Source organism: Budorcas taxicolor, chromosome 2 (genome assembly GCF_023091745.1).
Source record: "Budorcas taxicolor isolate Tak-1 chromosome 2, Takin1.1, whole genome shotgun sequence".
NCBI lineage: Eukaryota > Metazoa > Chordata > Mammalia > Artiodactyla > Bovidae > Budorcas > Budorcas taxicolor.
In genome coordinates, this window is record NC_068911.1 from 90,831,651 (window position 1) to 90,850,745 (window position 19,095).

The 19,095-nt window shown below is 36.3% G+C and overlaps 1 protein-coding gene across 1 annotated transcript; it reads left to right on the forward strand.

Moving 5' to 3' along the window:
- Positions 1 to 432: 432 nt before the first annotated feature.
- On the forward strand, positions 433 to 17,611 carry MMADHC (metabolism of cobalamin associated D). Its single transcript, XM_052663469.1, has 8 exons — positions 433 to 518; positions 1,033 to 1,092; positions 4,099 to 4,243; positions 8,522 to 8,739; positions 11,050 to 11,155; positions 11,703 to 11,833; positions 16,092 to 16,178; positions 17,092 to 17,611. Exons 2-8 carry the CDS (start codon positions 1,084 to 1,086, stop codon positions 17,284 to 17,286), a joined length of 891 nt encoding a protein of 296 aa, XP_052519429.1. The 5' UTR covers positions 433 to 518; positions 1,033 to 1,083; the 3' UTR covers positions 17,287 to 17,611.
- Positions 17,612 to 19,095: the final 1,484 nt, after the last annotated feature.

The following is a 19,095-nucleotide window of genomic DNA, read 5'->3' on the forward strand; positions in this document are numbered from 1 at the left end:
TACTTATAAATACGTCGTGGGATATATATTTATTGCGCCTATTAAAAGTCTGGCACATAAAGGGAAAAAGTGCTCTATTCTCAAAAACATTTATTTTCGAAATTAAAAAAAAAATAGATACAAAGAACAGAAAACTGTACCTCCTTTGAGCAATAAAGTCTTGGGGCAAGAGGAGGCTTTCAAATACATCGGTGAGTTAATGATCGAAATTAAATGAGTGCCAAACGCAGCTCTGGAGCCTTGATCTCCATCCCACAAGTCCTTATCCACACCTCACCTTTCCTCCTCGTACGTGGGGGCGGTGGACTAGCCAATGAAAGGGCGGTGCTACGTGGGCCTCCCGTGCGCGTGCGCAGCATCGGCTCGAGGATCATTCCCATCCATGCGCTCGAAAGCAACTTCTTCAGTCTGGTCACTGCCAGCGTCAGCGCTACTCCCTCTGCCGTCGCGCCGCCATTTTGAAGACGGGAAGAGTACGGGCCTGGGACCGCTGGAGGCGGCTGTGGCGGCGGCGACTGGTACGGACGGTTTCCGCCCGCGTTAGCCCCTCCAGATCTGCCCATCTTTGGGCCACAGCTCTGGGTGTTGCCCCTATACTCACAGGGCCCCTGTCGCTGTCCCCGGTCGTCCTGTCACTCTGTCGTTAGGATCTTTTTCGCTTCCTCAACCTTCATCTTTGCTGGAACCTTTGCTCACAGCTTGTTTAGAACCTTGATCGGTGTTAAAATACCTACTTGGAGCCTCAGGACTCCATCCTGGTGGACGGCCCCTCTTTCCTCCCCCGGATCTAGTCGGAGTTGTCTTCCGCAGACACACCGGGCGGGCTGAGAACTGCAAGGCCTCCTGTGGGCAGCGACTTGTGCCCTGTGGGGGCAGGGGGCGAATCCCGGCCTCCTGGGGTCCGGGGACAGCTTGGACTTTGGTCCTGTCGCGGAAGAAGGGACACCCAGTAGACGATGGTGGACATTACCCGAGTGATCTGTTGTTAGAGCTTAATCCGTCACCGGCCTGTTTTGTTTTGTCCTTTCCCAGGAATAACTTTACAAAAGGGAAGATAATTTTCGTCTGCCCTTTCCGCCAGAAATGGCCAATGTGAGTAAATTAGTCTCTTAAGAAGCAGTACAGTGATAAATTATTTTGGGAACTCGTTAAGAAATGGAGGGGCGGGTTTAATTATAATGGCATTGATGGCATAATGTTTCTTGTACTTAGAGAATCAAAAATGTCAAGGGAAACAAGGGGTGTGAAATTAGGTCAATATGCCTTGACGGTAGCTTGAAAACAAACATATTTCTCAATACTTTTATTTATTTATGCAAATTCCTTTTGAGAAATAAATTCAGTGCCAGCATCCTTTGGGTAATTTAAAAAAAAATTATTTTCGTAAATACTTAGAATCTATTTTTAAGCCGGTTTCTGTTTGGGTAGGTTTTGTAGCCGTTTTAGTATAGGAAATAACCTTACAAATACTACAAAATGAGAGCAGGAGAGATTATTCTCATAGGCCAGAGGTATCTATTCACGGTAACTGTCCAGTGATTTCTTAAACGCATCGTGCCATAGGGGTCATAAAACATACATGATAACTATTACAGCAAGAGTAGAAACTAATTTTAAAAGTTACACAGAGGTACAATACAGATTCAGAGCTTTGTGGAGAGGGGAAAGTGGGGGTTTGGGTTCATTTAATCAGAGAAACATTTGAATTTTAAAAGATGGGTGAGATTATCTAAATCTCACCCAGAACAGGTATATTCAAAGATACCCCCAGCCCCCCGCCCCACCCTCCTTCAGAAATCAAGAAGTCATTTCTATCTTCTTGAATGTAAGATATGTGAAAAAGATAAGTGGGAAATAAGGTTGGATTGTGGATTTAGGATCAAGTAACAAGAGTCTTCGGAGAAGGCAGTGGCAACCCACTCCAGTACTCTTAACTGGAAAATCCCAGGGACGGGGGAGCCTGGTGGGCTGCCATCTATGGGGTCGCACAGAGTCTGACACGACAGGAGCGACTTAGCAGCAGCAGCAGCAGCAAGAATCTTGGGGCTTTCCCAGGTGGCTCAGTGGTACAGAATATTCCTGCAAAGCAGGAAACTCGGGTTCCATCCCTGGGTCAGGAAGATCCCCTGGAGTAAGAAATGGCAACCCACTCCTTGCTTAGGAAATCCAACGGACAGAGGAGCCTGGTGGGCTACAGTCCGTGGGGTCACAAAGAGTCAGATGCGACTTAGCAGCTAAACCACCAGCAAAGAGTTTTGAATGATAGACTTGGTAATTTGGACTTTATTCTTTAAATTTTGGTGATTTAATTAGAGTTGTGTGTTAGGAAAACTAACATGGTAATGTGACAGTTACCCAGGATTGTATTCTTGTAGTTGAATATGATACATTAAGTAATAATCTAATGATGAGACTGCAGGGCCAGGGGAGGATGCTTAAGTGTTCAGGTGGACAGAATGCTCTGGAGACAGGCCTTGCATTTTGGAGACATCTGGAGGAGGTTCATTTTATCTGGATGTCGAAGAAAGAGTTGGAATTTGTCCAACCTAAGAGGAGAAGGAAAAGGGCATTTTAGTGGAAGAAATCTTACGGCAGTTTAAAAGACAGAAATATGGAAATGTTGGGTAGGTATTTTTATGTGACTGAAAAGTGGAGTAAGAGAAGGGAAGATAAAATTAGTAAGAAATTCTGTCAGAGCGGTAGAAAGACCAGTCAAAGAACATAGGTTGGATTTCAGAATACTATATGAAAGGGAAAAAGAATGATTCCAAAGTATCAATTGGCTAGACTATTTCAGCCTCTTGGTGACTAGTTTTCATACCACCTCTCTAATCCCACTCCTTTCTCTCCTCTACCCTTAGTTGTACATTCCTTAAAACATCTTTTATTTTGATCAGTTAACTCTCTTCCTCCCTGCCTACAGGTTAAAATTCTGATTTATTATCTTGTAATAGGCCCTTTCCTGTCTGTGTCACAAAATATAAAGCCTCTTATAGTTGCTCATAAGTTAAATTTCAAGCCTGTTCTTTACTGCATTACTTAACATCCACCTTCAGTGAACCTGTCACTCTTTGAAAAAACCTCCATACCTTTCTTCCTAAAAGGCCTTCATTGAAATGAGTGCCTAAATTTCTGTTTCTTCACAACCCAGTATATCCTCCGTGAAACTTTTCCTATGACCTCAAGGATCTCTTAATTGTTCAAATCTTTTAGTAGAATTCCACAGATGATATGGTATTTGTTCTTACGCGTTTTCCACTAATCTAAGAGTCAGCAGTGTTTTAAAATATAAAGGGCCAGGTAGCAAATATTTTAGGCTTTGTAGGCCAGAGTCTCTGAAATAACTGCAATTATGACAAGAAAACAGCCACAGACAATACATAAATGGGTGTGGCAGTGTTACAATAAAACTGTATTCACCAGAACAGACAGGAGGCTACAGTCCGCTATAGTTAGCAAACCCCTGCATTAAGTTATTCTGACTTAGCTATTTTGATTAAGTTTATACATGAAAGATGTTCACACATTTATATTGTAACTGACCTGCGTCTAGCAAATGAACATAGGAGCAGAAAAGGTATCAAGAAGATGTGTGCTAAACTGGAGGAAAGTGGACATAGCCGTAAAATCAAGAGAAAGATAGCATAGGAGATAATCAGTACAATCTAATAGCAATAAAAGAAGAGTGTGAAAGTAAGTAGGATTTTTTTTCCTAGGAGAGGTTTTGAAAGTTCTTTATTTTGAAAATAGAAGAATCTTACTAGCTGTGCCACTTTTTTAGTGTTGCTGCTGAACACAGGACAGCTTTTCAAAGTTCCTGTTCTTTCTGTATGGCACTCTTGATTCTGGCCTTGCTAGGAAAGCCATATATTTTTACCCAAATAACTTAGTACTTGTGTGTGTGTGTGTGTTTTTAATATTTGTGTTTATTTTTAAAATTATAAATATGTGTGATGCTCATTCTATGGCAGGTGCTCAATAACAGTAGAATCAATGTTGGTTTTAAAAGATACATTGCAAAGTGAGGATTTGCCCGAGATTGTCTGTGTTAGTATAACATTTATATCAGAATAATTTTGGGTTTTGTGTCATTCTTAGGTGCTCTGTAACAGAGCCAGACTGGTTTCCTATCTCCCAGGATTTTGCTCTTTAGTTAAAAGGGTTGTCAATCCCAGAGCCTTTTCAACCGCAGGATCTTCAGGTTCTGATGAGTCTCATGTGGCCACTGCACCTCCAGATATCTGTAAGTAAAACTTATTTTTGCTTTACTTAAAATTGTTTCATAACATTTGTTATGTTTCCTGTAATATTTCTACTTGAAGTTTTACTGATCTTCTAAAGTTGAGTTTATCCCTTTGAAAGTAAAATCAGAGCTCTGCCTAAATATTTATGCCAGAAAGTTACAATACTTAAAAAAATAAAAGAATGAATATTGGTTTCTAAAACTTACTTTCTTGAACTTTAGTTTTTTTCTAATCTATATTCAGACACACACAGTCTTCCCTGAAACAAATCTTTTTTTGATCCTATTAAACTATGTTACTACTACTTGCCACTCTTTGCTGAATTTCCTAAATATAGCCATCACTTCAGAGAAGGCAATGGCACCCCACTCCAGTACTCTTGCCTGGAAAATCCCATGGACGGAGGAGCCTGGAAAGCTGCAGTCCATGGGGTCGCTGAGGGTCAGACACGACTGAGTGACTTCACTTTCACTTTTCATTTTCATGCATTGGAGAAGAAAATGGCAACCCACTCCACTTGCCTTGAGAACCCCAGGGATGGGGGAGCCTGGCAGGCTGCCATCTATGGGATCACACAGAGTCAGACACGATTGAAGTGACTTAGCAACAGCAGCAGCAGCCGTTACTTTTTACTAACTAGTGTTTATTAAATCAAAGTCTGCTTTTTCTTATCCACTTTGTATACCACTATATCACATTAATCATTCTCAGTTCAGTTCAGTCGCTCAGCCGTGTCCTACTCTTTGCGACCCCATGAATCGCAGCACGCCAGGCCTCCCTGTCCATCACCATCTCCTAGAGTTCACTCAGACTCACATCCATTGAGTCCGTGATGCCACCCAGCCATCTCATCCTCTGTCGTCCCCTTCTCCTCCTGCCCCCAATCCCTCCCAGCATCAGAGTCTTTTCCAATGAGTCAACTCTTCACATGAGGTGTCCAAAGTACTGGAGCTTCAGCTTTAGCATCATTCCTTCCAAAGAAATCCCAGGGTTGATCTCCTTCAGAATGGACTGGTTGGATCTCCTTGCAGTCCAAGAGACTCTGAAGAGTCTTCTCCAACACCACAGTTCAAAAGCATCAGTTCTTCAGCACTCAGCCTTCTTCACAGTCCAACTCTCACATCCATATGTGACCACAGGAAAAACCATAGCCTTGACTAGACGGACCTTAGTCGGCAAAGTAATGTCTCTGCTTTTGAATATGCTATCTAGGTTGGTCATAACTTTTCTTCCAAGGAGTAAGCGTCTTTTAATTTCATGGCTGCAGTCACCATCTGCAGTGATTTTGGAGCCCAAAAAAATAAAGTCTGACACTGTTTCCACTGTTTCCCCATCTATTTCCCATGAAGTGATGGGACCAGATGCCATGATCTTCGTTTTCTGAATGTTGAGCTTTAAGCCAACTTTTTCACTCTCCACTTTCACTTTCATCAAGAGGCTTTTGAGTTCCTCTTCACTTTCTGCCATAAGGGTGGTGTCATCTGCATATCTGAGGTTATTGATATTTCTCCCAACAATCTTGATTCCAGCTTGTGTTTCTTCCAGCCCAGCGTTTCTCATGATGTACTCTGCATATAAGTTAAATAAGCAGGGTGACAATATACCACCTTGATGTATACTCCTTTTCCTATTTGGAACCAGTCTGTTGTTCCATGTCCAGTTCTAACTGTTGCTTCCTGACCTGTTGCTTCCTGACCTACATATAGGTTTCTCAAGAGAGGTTTATAAAGCACACTAAAATACTAAGGGAGGGCTCTTAGAAACTTTACCTAATGTATTCTGAAGTGATTGCCCATGGAATCCTTGTTTCATTCAATACATTACTTACAGTGTAATGTCAGTTCACTTGGGCATGCAAAGCCTCCCCTAGTTTTCTTGCCTCAGTTTTCTAACTCCATCTCTGATTATTCTTCAGTTTTCTTGATCTGAAGGCCAAACATATATCTATCATAAATTAAAGGTCTGTCACTCAGAATAGTTAAGGGTTTGTATTATGAATATACAACTTGGCTGCCCTGTCCATGGGTTCTGCATCCTCAGATTCAGCCAATCAGAGATTGAAAATATTTGAGAGGGTGGGGAATTCCAGAAAGTTCTAAATAGCAAAACTTGAATTTGCCATGTGCCAGCAATTATTTACATATCATTCTTTGTGTTCAATATTATAGGTAATCTGGAGATGATTTAAAGTATACAGGAGGATGTACGTAGGTTACATATATGCACATACAGTTCATTCTTGAACAGCATGGGTTTGAGCTGTGCATATCCATTTTATACCCTAGTTTTTTTCCAATAATAACTAACTACGGTATTACACAGTTCTCGGTTCCTTGACTCTGAGCATGTGGAAATGACTAAACAGAGAGCTGACTGTGAATTATACTCAGATTTTTGACTACAGGGTTTGAACAACTACCTCTTGAGTTGCTCAAAGGTCAGTTGAACTATACCCTTTTTATATAAGGACTTGAGCATATGCAGATTTTGATATCCATGAGGGTCCAGGAAGCATTGCCCTGTGAATACCTAGGGAGAACTATATGAAGAATTTTTGTAGATCAATAGGGCAAAAACAAGCCAGTAGAAAACCAAACAAAAATTTCAAAAATGAGTTTTAACAGGCTATTTCTGTAAGAGAAAACCTAAATGACCAGTAAACATTTGAAAATATGCTCATATCCAATATTAATATTGAATATTTATTTGAAGACACATCTGAATAATCTATAAAACCCACGTTGTTCAGAACAGCTGATAAGTTTTAGTTTGTGAACTGACTCCAGTCGGTCACTGGTGGCTGTCTAGAGCCTTATCACTCAGTGTGATCTGCAGACCAGTATAGCATGGCCTGATATAGCATCAGCATCATCTGGGACTGGTTAGAAATGAATTTTGAGCCCCACTTCAGATCTGGTAAATCAGAATCTGCATTTTGAGAAGTTCTCAGATGATTCTTAATACTTAATAGTTTGAGATGTGCTGGGCTAGAGTGTTTGGGTTGAGAATTATGTGACAGTGTCTGGGTTCAGCAGGGAAAAGTTCCATAATTGATAGGTAATGTGTGTCATAGGTATGGAAGAGAGATATGGGCATCACATAGGGGCAGCTATAATGACATGACCATTTTTAGTCACTTAGTTCTAGCAGAATATTTATAAATACTTTTATTGCCAACTAAAGTCTGCAGCCATCCTTTCCTTTCTCTGAACAAAATTCCTACTCTGTGTATTTCTTCATTTGGTTTTCTGAGCTACTTTTTCTGGATCTTTTTTAATTTTTCACGTTAGGGTTTTTTTTTTATAGGAATAAAGTAATGTGTATTCTTCTGTAAGTATTTAATCCATATTCATGCATGTGACTGGTAAACAGGGCATTATGTCACTTTGGTTGGTACAGAATTTTTTCGAGTCCATTAATGTTTTGTGCCACCAGGTAGCAGCAGTTGAATGCCCCTCCCCAAGGGTTCCCTGGTGGCTAAGATGGTAAAGAATCTGACTGCAGTGTGGGAGGCCTGGGTTCGATCCCTGAGTCAGGAAGATACCCTAGAGAAGGAACTGGCCACCCACTCCAGTATTCTTGCCTCAAGAATCCCATGAACAGGGAGGCCTGGTGGGCTACAGTCCATGTGGTCACAAAGAATCGAACACGACTGAACGATTAACATACACACACTCCCCAAGCGTAACCACTATTAAGTCTGGTATCTTTACTTTCAAGTATTTTTTTTTTTTTTCTGTATTTAAAGCATTATTATAAGCATGTAAAATAAATGTCACATATACTGTTCTTGGACTTAGCTTTTTCTTTTAATGTCATTTATCCTGTGAATTTCTTTCACCATATGTAAAGATTTACTAATGACTGTTAAGAATTACATAGTACAGAAGTTCCCAGATGGTCTAATGGTTAGGATTCCAGGCTTTCACTACCATGGTCTGGGTTCTGTTCCTTTCTAGGGAACAGAGATCCCACAAGCCACACGGTGAAGCCAGACAAAAAAGAATTACATAGTATAGATTACAATGCTTTATTGAATCTGTTCCCTAATAAGGGAATTAACTATGAGTTGGCAGCTGGTTGCTTCAACTAGTGTTTCGGAAATACCATGAAACCAACTAGCATATTCAACCAGTAAAGCAAACTTCAAAGATCTATTGTTTAGGTTAAAAAAAAAAAAAAAACCTTATTGGAAGAACAACATTCCTTCACAGTCTTTCAGTCTAATGCACTTAAGTTGTAAGGAGAAAATTGCTCCTTTTGTTGTTCCTCTTCAGGCTCTCGAACAGTTTGGCCTGATGAAACTATGGGACCATTTGGACCTCAGGATCAGAGATTCCAGCTTCCTGGGAACATAGGTTTTGACTGTCACCTCAACGGTACAGCATCACAGAAGAAAAGCCAAGTTCATAAAACTTTACCTGATGTTCTAGCAGAACCTTTATCGAGCGAAAGACATGAGTTTGTTATGGCACAATACGTGAATGAATTTCAGGTATGTTGTTAATATCATTCATTCTGTTTTCTAATTATTACAGCTGTATTTCTGATAACTATGAGCATATTACTTTCATTGAAAAAAAAAAAACTAAGTCCAGTATATACAGAAAAAGCATGTATAGTTTTTAAAACCTTGGTATTGTCCTATACATGGTTTTGCTATATAATTTTTCACATTGCAGTCTCTTAGGTAATTGATTCTTCAAAATATCTTTTTAAATAAATATTTATTGTAAACATAAATAACTTAATTTCTATAACTGGAAATTTAGATTTTCTTTTTTTCATTTTTACAAACAGTAATTATAATCTATATATGGACCAAATTCCAACTAGTTTTATATTCCTCTAACCATTTAGAAACTTAAGAAAATTTTGAGATCTCTAAAATTCTTCAGATATAGTAAACTAAAAAGTAGGATTTTTAAATAGGTTTTGTAAAAACAATTCCTGAGAGGTTTTTTGAGTTTTTTAGAACTGGTATTGCATGTGAATTCTTAAAATGAGTTTTAAAATTAGTATTGCATCCTTGCTCACTCAAATGGGAAGTTACATGCATTTCAGAGTTTGTCACACCCCCTGATCCTTACCATTTTTCATATTTCTATGTAGTTTCAGGTGAAGATTTTGATCAAAACGATATTATAAAAAGTAATAACCCCTCACAGTCTCAGTAACCTAACACTGGGACACAGTTGACCTCCCCTTTTTATCTCAGATAATTCCTTCTCCGTCTTCTTGGCACCTCCTCTGTCTACCAGTTATACAATATTTCCCAAATGTCTGTTCTTCATTTTCGCCTTTGACTTGCTCCCTGGTCACTTAAGTCCTCAGCTTTCTGCATAGACTATGTCTTCATATTTCCTAACTTACTGTTTCTGTTTCTGACGTTGCTGGTTCTGTATTACTTGCCAAATATCTTTATCTGGATGTCTCAGAGGTACCAAAATTAGGACTGGTACACATCTAGTACTGAATGAGCCGTTTTTTCTCTCAAAACTTGTCTTTATTCCCATGTTGTCAGTAGTATAAGTGACTTAGTCATCCTCACACTGTCCCAGAAGTAAAGATGACAGTGACAGCCTGCCTGCTCTTTTCATCATTCCCCCATGTACAGTGACAATTACATTGCTTTCATCTCTGAAAGTAGCCCTTAAATTTGTGTCAGTTTAGTTCTCAATTCTGCCTTATCTCTGTTTTTAGAGGCATTATCGTAGGATGGACTGTGGAGATAGGATAAATCTGTATACGGAGATTGACTCTTATTTATTGATACTTAATTTCGTGACCTTGAGAAAGTTACTTCACCTTTCTGAGACTGTTTCTTTATATGTAAAATAAGGACAATTTATTAATATTATTTAATTTAAAATAAAAGTCAAAATTTTGTAATGTGGCATAAATGGATTTCCATAGTTTTGATCCTTTTCTCACCTCCCAACGATTTCCTACTCCTACATTCTAATCATAGCATACTTTTCATTTTTTGAAAATTACACCTTTCTTTTTGACCATTGCATGCCTTTGCACTATTATTTCTTGCTAGACTGTTTTTTTTCCCTCTGGGATTCTTAATCTGTATTCTGTCCATTCTTTTATATGTCAGACACATATATTAGTTAACATGTAACTCAAATGTGATTTCAACCTTTTCCTGATTTCTCCCAACAAAGCAAGTTTCTTCCCCATTTATACCTCCAGAAGACTTCTTCACAACTCTATAGCACTTTTCATATTGGATTGCATTTATTTGTTCATGCTGTTTTTCTTCTCCTAACCCTTATATACCTAAGAGTGAAGACGATTTTTACCATTGTAGTGTCTGCTCCTGTTATAATGGCTGATGTATAATAGGCACCCATTAAATTTCAATTGAATAAGAGCCTCTAGACTTTTCCTGTTGGAGAGATTATATATTTAATCACGTTGTTTTGTAAGTTGGTGTTCTTAATGCCCATTTTACAGAACAAAAGAAAGGATAATTAGATATAACAAAATATCAGAAGAGGTAACATTATAAGATATAATCATGGCATTTTTAAGTTTTTTAACCAACTTCTATTAAGTCTAGAATATCAGTAGGTATATATTCCTTTTTTTTTAATTCAACATTTTTAAAAAAATTCTCAAATTACATTCATTATAGAGAAAAGTTTGAGTATGTAAGAATACACTGATTATTACCTGATCACCAGCTAGATTAGGATTATTAAAAAAGCTTTCTAGGACAAACAAGTTTATAACAGGCAGGATATTTTCTTTGAACTCCAGATTTTGTTTCTATATATTTCTTATTCCCCTAAAGGGTAGTGATGTACCTGTTGAACAAGAAATTAACAGTGCAGAAACTTACTTTGAAAGTGCCAAAGTAGAATGCGCAATCCAAACATGTCCAGAGTTGCTGCGAAGAGGTATGTCGTGCCTTATTCATTTTGACACTAGTGTGTGTCAGATTATGTCACTAATTTAAATATGTTGAAAACTGTACTCCTTAGGAATTAAATGTTTTGTAACTGAATATTTTAACATGTCTCGCTGGAAACGATGATTGCCTGGCCAAGAAAAAGATTAGCAAATGTCCCCTGACATCTGACCTCATGCTACCATTAGATAGGATTAGTAGAATTTTTAGTAACTTTTTCCTTAAAGTCATCCTACTCCCAGGTAATTACTGAGAAAAATCTTAATAATAAACTTTTTTTTAATTCCAAGACTAACAACATGTAACCCAATTTACTCTTTGGAATTGTTTGCAGTATATTTTTGGTTCATCCAAAAGGAACAGAAGTAAACCAAAACTAAGTTTATTTCATCCTTTTAAAAAATAATATGCATTTATAAACCTAATTTGGTACCATAATGATTTGACTTAATCATCATTTTTCTAAAGTGTTTTAGGCACTGTTTCTTTTTTCAAAAAAAAATAATTTTTTCCTGGAATTTTATTCTTATTTATAGATTTTGAATCACTGTTTCCAGAAGTAGCCACCAACAAACTAATGATTCTGACTGTAACACAGAAAACTAAGAATGATATGACTGTTTGGAGTGAGGAGGTAGAAAATGAAAGAGAAGTGCTCTTGGAAAAGGTAATTCTTTCGATTGCTGACTGTTTAATTTTATAATCTTAGTGAAACACCAGTGAATACTGTTTTAAAATGATGGCTGTCTTTTCTTACCATTATTAGTTCTCTCCTAATGTATGTCAGTATTTTAAAAATGTACATGTTTTCTGAAAATAAAAATGCCAGAGTTTTTTTTTTAGTATCTTTGAAAAATTTATATTCTGTCCAGTACGTCCTCAGTTTTTTGTTTTTTCTTTAATTTTTGTCTGTCTTAGGAAGGTTGGAAATGCAATAAACAACTCTTCATAAAATTAACTCTTCATACCCACCCTGTCTCCTCTCTCATCCTTTTCTCTCCCTCCATGCCGCTGTCTCTTAAGCATGTCAAGTAAAAAGTGACAATTACCTAATCCTTCTTCAAAGGGTAAACAATAGCAGTGTACAGTACAATAATAATACAATAGTTGTACATACCTACATTTTTCCCATCCTTTGCTTTTAACTAGAAAATATGTTTTGACACCTTTCCTTCACATTGCTCATAGATTATATTTCATTCTTGTAAAATCTGTATAATATTAGATTACATGGGCAAACCATAAATCTTTTAAATTATTTAAAAAATTTTTAGTCTTTCATAAGTTGAAAATCAAACTTTTGCTTTTATAGGCAGTGAATATATTTGTACATGTATTTTTATGTACATACTTACATATTCCTAAATAGGGAATTGCTAAATCAAGGGGTATATTTATTTATTTTAAGTTATAATATATACTGTCAATTTGTCCACCAAAAAGATCATCCTATTATATAGGCTGTTACTCTTACCCTGGATATTAGCATTATTTTTCATTTTTATCAACCTGAGAAATAAGTGGTAACTTAAAATCTCATATTCAAAAATTATATGAGTTTGATTCCTTTGTATGTATGACATTAAGATTAGCTTACTTAACTACAGTTGAAAAAATTCTCTTTACTAATTTACATGCAGAATAATATTGGGAGATTTTTAATGTTTTCTTTAGTGTTGGATGTATGGTTCTCACAACTTATAAAAATATTGTTTACATACTTTAACAAAGTATTTTATGATAATGACTTCACACTTAAATGTCCCAAATACAGCTTTGCTAATAAATTCCAGGTAGTAATTAAGTCAGGAGCAAGTTATATGCTAGTTAACAAAGAAGTTACAGAGAGGCATAAGACATTGTCTCTGATTTTTAGAAGATCTGAATTTGATGAGTTGAAATTTAAATATACAATAACTCAGTAAACATTTTCTGTTTATATATTAAGACCAGGAGTAGTTTATCATCACTATCATTTAGATGCTGGAGAGTTTGCTCTCACATGTACATTGCATTGTAAGTCCTACTTTTTGATTCATCTAAGATTCTGAGCCTCATTTGATACTGACCCAAGTATAAATATAACTCCGTTTTCTATAACAAATTTTCAGGTTTTTGAAATGACACTATACTTTTTCATGTGATTTTTAATTTTATAGTGACTAAAGCTGTTTTATTTTTTATGGAAAAGAAAACATCTCTTTCTATTTTAGATATGTTAGTGATTATTTTAGGATCACACATGTAGATATTTTATCTTTTGTGATTTAAATCTATCCTAGTTTTTTCCAGCAGATGTCAGTGTTTCCTATTGAGCAGAACAAGATAAACATTTAAACTGGTTCTTTCTGTGATCATTTGGCATTCTTAATCTTTGCAAACATTTAAATACATTGTTTTGTTCACCTTGTAGTTTTTGTTTGTGTCTTATTAAATTGATACATAATTTTAATGACTTTTCTAGACCATATTCAGTTTTCCTGCTTTTTAAGAATTGCAAGGATTAATGAAATACAGCAGTAAGTGCAAATATTACATAGATAACCTAAAGAATGCAGTATTTGTAAATTTTTTCATTAGTTTACAAAAAAGTTTAGGCATACCTTGGAGATATTGCTGGTTCGGCTCCATCACAATAAAGCTGATATGGCAATAAAGTGAGTTACATGGATATCTTGGTTTCCAGTGCTTATAAAAGTTATGTTTATGTTATACTATAGTCTATTAAATGTGTATATAGCATTGTCTTAAAAAATGCATACCATAATTTTAAAATACTTTGTTGCTAAAAAATGCTAACCATCATCTTAGCCTTCAGTGAGTCATAGTAGTAAAACATCAGTAAAGGTCAGTGACTACAGATCATCATAAATATAATAATAGATGAAAAAGCTTGGAATACTGAGAGAATTACAAAAATGTGACACAGAGACATGAAGTGAGCAAATATTACTGGAAAAATGTCACCAATAGACTTGCTGGACACAGGGTTGCCACAGGCCTTCAACTTGTAAAACAACCCGTTATCTGTGAATTAAAATGAAGTCCAAAAAATGAGATATGCCTGTATTTAGAGAACATAGGTTAGTTTACGTTCTATATCTATAGGAGGGATCAATAAACTTTTTCTAAGGAGCCAGATGGTAGCTTTTTAGGTTTTGTAGGTCATAGGCTCTCAACTACTCAGTTTTACCCTTGTATTGTTAAAGAAACCATATAAAGTGAAGTGAAGTCGCTCCGTCGTGTCCAGCTCTTTGCGACCCCATGGACTATAGCCCACCAGGCTCCTCCATCCATGGAATTTTCTAGGCAAGAATACTGGAGTGGGTTGCCATTTCCTTCTCCAGGGGATCTTCCTGACCCAGGGATCAAACCTGGGTCTCCCGCGTTGCGGGCAGACACTTTACCATCTGAGCCACCAGGGAATCCCTAAGAAACCATAGACAATATATAAATGAACAGGCATAGCTACATTTCAGCAAAACTGTATTTATACACACAGGCAGCAACTCAAGTTTGATGGCCCTCTGACTATCACTTCCTCATCCCTTATTTAGAGTATGGCCCATGTGCCTAACTTTAGCTTGGACTTTGAACCAGCTGAATGCCAGAGATGCTCAGTGGGGTCTCATCAGTCGGGGTGGGCCTGAAATTCATGTTACCCAGCGCTGCATGACCCCTGATAACACTATTCAGCTGCAGCCTTGCAGCTGGCACTCTGCTCGACCTCAAGAAATCTCACCCTGTGTCTGCACAGCTCAGCATGAGGCTACTGAACCAGGAAAGACTGTTCTACAGACTGCTTTGAAACCCTATTGTGCATCACGCTCTTTTCCAGCACTCTACCCCACAAAGTCCAGATGCTACAGCAGTCCAGACCTGTTGCTTTCTACTGCCTCAGCTCAGTGACACTGTCACTTTGCTTGGGCTCCACTGCTTTGTCCTGCAGCAGGAAAGTGTCCTCAGACAGAAGGCTAAAGCAGATATGGGGATCACCTTATTTGTTTCCCTTCTCTTGAAGACTACAGTTTTGTGTCTGCCTATTGTTCAGTGTCTCAAAACAGTTGCGTCATGTATTTCAGTCGTTTTTGTAGTTTTCAGCAGGTGGCAAGTTTGATAACTGTTACTCTATTATGACTGAAAGTGGAATTGTGCCCTTGATTTTAAACACTTACAGTCTGTCCTTTTTTTTTTAACATTCTAATCTGGTTCTAATATTTGTTGTCTTTTTCACTGCTTAGAGTTCTGGTAAGCTAGTCTTTGCATCATAGGAGTTAACATCACAGGATTTTGAATAGGTAATGCATGTACGTGGTCTGTATTATTTATACACTACATAGGAAAATAGAGAAGCATATAGTGAAAAGTAAGTATGCTGTCCAGCCCTATACCCAATCTGTCCTTTTATCCTATTTTCATGTGCCTTGTCAGAAATATTTCATGACTATGTGACTGGATAGGTGTATTTTTGAAGGACATACAAATACGTACCTGTTTTTAAACAACTTCCATTCAAATGAATGGTTCAGATCTTTTCATTATGAATATTTTGTTTTCCCTTTCTTATTTTGAAATTTCTTTATTGATGTAAAATAGCAACTATAGTTTATAATCCTTGACAAATTTGGGAGTTAATAGCACAAAAGTGATTAGAAATAGTTCCTAAAACAAATAATTTAGAAGAAAAAAATGTACAATTTAGACTTTAAAAAAATGAAAGTTTTATATTAACCATTAATCGTTTGGACTGGTGAAAATAATCTTAAGACTATAAGTCCTAATTTATCATTAGTTTTAATTTTTTATAAATCTTGTGTTCTCTATCTGAGGCAAAAGATATTTATTTTAAAATTTTTATTGAAAAATAAAACAATCTGTAGTGATGCTATCTTGAGCATAATATATTTGTGTCTTTTTCTGTGCAGTTCATCAGCGGTGCTAAGGAAATTTGCTATGCCCTCCGAGCTGAAGGCTATTGGGCTGACTTTATTGACCCATCGTCTGGTTTGGCAGTGAGTAATTAAATACATTTTGAAAGCCAGATTATAAGTTGAAGTAGGAATTATTTTTTTATAATTATAGCCTAGGTAAATATAAATCATTTAGGACTTCTTGAAAACCCTACAATTTTATGCACAGAAGTATAAGAATCAATTGAATTCACAACTTTGAGGGACCTCTGGACCTCACTCCTGGTTAAAGTTCTCCATCGCTTTAAATCTTTTTTATTAAAAATAATTTCAAATTTTATTTTTTCCATCCTTACTGATAGATGTTATTCAAATTAAATTGAATTAGTGTGCTTACTGTTAGTTAAAATTAGCATTCAGTAGTTTCATTAAGGAAGAAAATTAGTTTTAGAATTAAGAAAATTTGGATGGTAAAGAAATACTTAGAAAAGTAACTTTTTGGAAATTAACATTTATAAAGCTATACTTTAAAAAAAAATAATGAGCCACTATTATCACATTTTAAATTCTGTGTATGTCTTTCAGTTACAAATAGTAATAAATTTTATTTTAATCTTAAGATAGAAGTATATATTGTTTCTTCTCAAAGTTAAGATTTAGTGAGTACTAGAAATGAAAAACACCCTGGGCTATAATTTCTTATCTTAAAAATTACAAAGGTGAACCATAGATGATTGCCTAAGACTCATGTCATCTCTAAAGGTCATGTGAAGTTATGCATTTGGTTCTAGATAACATACAGTCTGCCAGATCATTCACATTTCCAGAATACACAGGTATTGAGGGGAGAGGTTTTAGGACAGTTAGGTGTTGCATGTGACCCTTTTTATTTCTTAGTTGACCTTCTAAATATTTGCATTATTTATACAGATCTGTGTTCATGTTTACATAAAAATTATTACTCCATTATCTTTCTTGTTAATAAAAATATGACATCATTTTTTATTTCTTCCAGTTTTTTGGACCATATACAAACAACACTCTTTTTGAGACAGATGAGCGCTATCGACATTTAGGATTCTCTGTTGATGATCTTGGCTGCTGTAAAGTGATTCGTCACAGTCTCTGGGGTACCCATGTGGTTGTAGGAAGTATCTTCACTAATGCTACACCAGACAGCCATATTATGAAGAAATTAAGTGGAAACTAGCAGTAGGGTTAATTAATTTGATCTTCTGCTTGTCTGTAACATTTGGGATGATCCACAAGCATTGTCAAAGGCTTCCGTTTTTAAAATTTACTCCCTTGTAGGTATTTATTTCAACATTATGGATTTACAATATTGGCAAGTGGTTTATGATTTTTAAATTTCAGATACTCATATTATCATTAAATACATGTTGAGCACATCCACATTGTACAGAATGTGATAATTAACATGTAACCAGGGTATGATCTCATACTGTTGCTTCTCCCCTTAATTGGAAAAACCTCACTTTTAATTATACCTCTCCAAAAATAAATCATACATTTGGCTATGATCATACGTGTTTTTTTTTAATTGCAGTCTTTTTAAAATACAGTTCTTAAAGTTTTTTTCTTTTTTTAAATAAATGCAATTGAGAATTCTGGATTCAGTGTAGATTTAACTTTTAAAAATTTTTTTTTCTTTATTGTCAAGTGTCCTGGTACCAGTCTGAGTATTACTTTGAAATGTATATGCAGAAAAAGAAGAATAAGAATAATGCTACATGTTTACATATAAAAGAATTTGAATGTCAACTTTATATAATAGTAAAAAGTAACTCTTAACTCCTTGGTGAGACAGGTAAGTGTTTTGTTCTCAGACAAAACTATTACTCAGCTGCTAGGTCTATTTCTCTAATTTTAACATAGAAAATGCAGTAGTTTACAGAAATGCCTTAGGGGGAACAGAACTTGTTTTTACAACATTTTAAACTCGGAATTATCTTGGATTTGTCTTTTGTCAATAGGAATAGAGATAAATCTCAGGAGAACAAGTAACTTCTGCGAAATGAATTATTTGAAATGGATTTTTCTGTTTTTGTTTTTTTTTAATTAAATGCCTGTGTTTTAAATGAACACATGAAGATGACCAACTTTAGTTTATAACTTCATTTAAAATTCTTTGCTTAATTAACATGTGGCCTGATAATGAGTATTGCTTACAATTCACAGAGTAAGACCTACAATGTTCTCATTCGTTATGAAGAAGATAAAGTAGTGACTCCCATAGTGTTTTGAAAAAAAAAAAAAAACTTTGAAGTATAAATGCTCAATAAATTTTCATCTATGTAAGGAGGACCTAAATCAATACAGAACATTTTGGCACCTCAGAGGCTCATCCTGTTGCCTTTCAGGCATTTCCTCCCCTTACTTATCCCTCATATAAGCAACCACTATCCTGATTTCCTACAGTATAAGTTGGTTTTCTGTTTTGATGCTTACTATATATATGAAGTCATATATACCATGTTCATTCTGGCTTCCTTCACTCAGCAATGTGAGATTCCTCCTTACTGTGCATAATTATAGATTGCCTGTTTGCATAGCATTTGTCTTCTCAGTGAATTGCAACAGTTTTGCCCCCAGGGGAAATTTGGCAATGGTGAGATAGTTCTTGATTGTTACAGCTTGCAGTGGGTGAGTGCTATAGGCATCCAGTAGGTACAGGCCATCGATGTTACTAAATACCCTACAATGCAAAGGACATCTCGCACAAAAAGAATTATTTGGTCCACTGCCTTTCACCACTCATTTCAGTGTGCATATTGCTTATTCAGGCATTTCTGACCTTGCACCCTCTGCTTTAACAGTTTTGAAATGCTGTCTACTGGTTGAAAAGCATACTTCCTATCGATGGCTATGGCTGTGTACTGGATTATATTGGGTAGGGTAAAGAGTGGTGGGGCTCCTTTTCTCATCTTGATTTGTAACAGGATTTGTAAAAAGAAAACTTTTAAGAAGCAGTAACTGCCAGTTAAAATTTTTATTTTCC

Coding starts and splice junctions, on each gene's coding strand:
- MMADHC (XM_052663469.1), top strand. Junction 8,740..11,049: donor AATACGTGAATGAATTTCAG/GTATGTTGTTAA, acceptor ATTCCCCTAAAG/GGTAGTGATGTACCTGTTGA. Junction 11,834..16,091: donor GAGAAGTGCTCTTGGAAAAG/GTAATTCTTTCG, acceptor TTTTCTGTGCAG/TTCATCAGCGGTGCTAAGGA.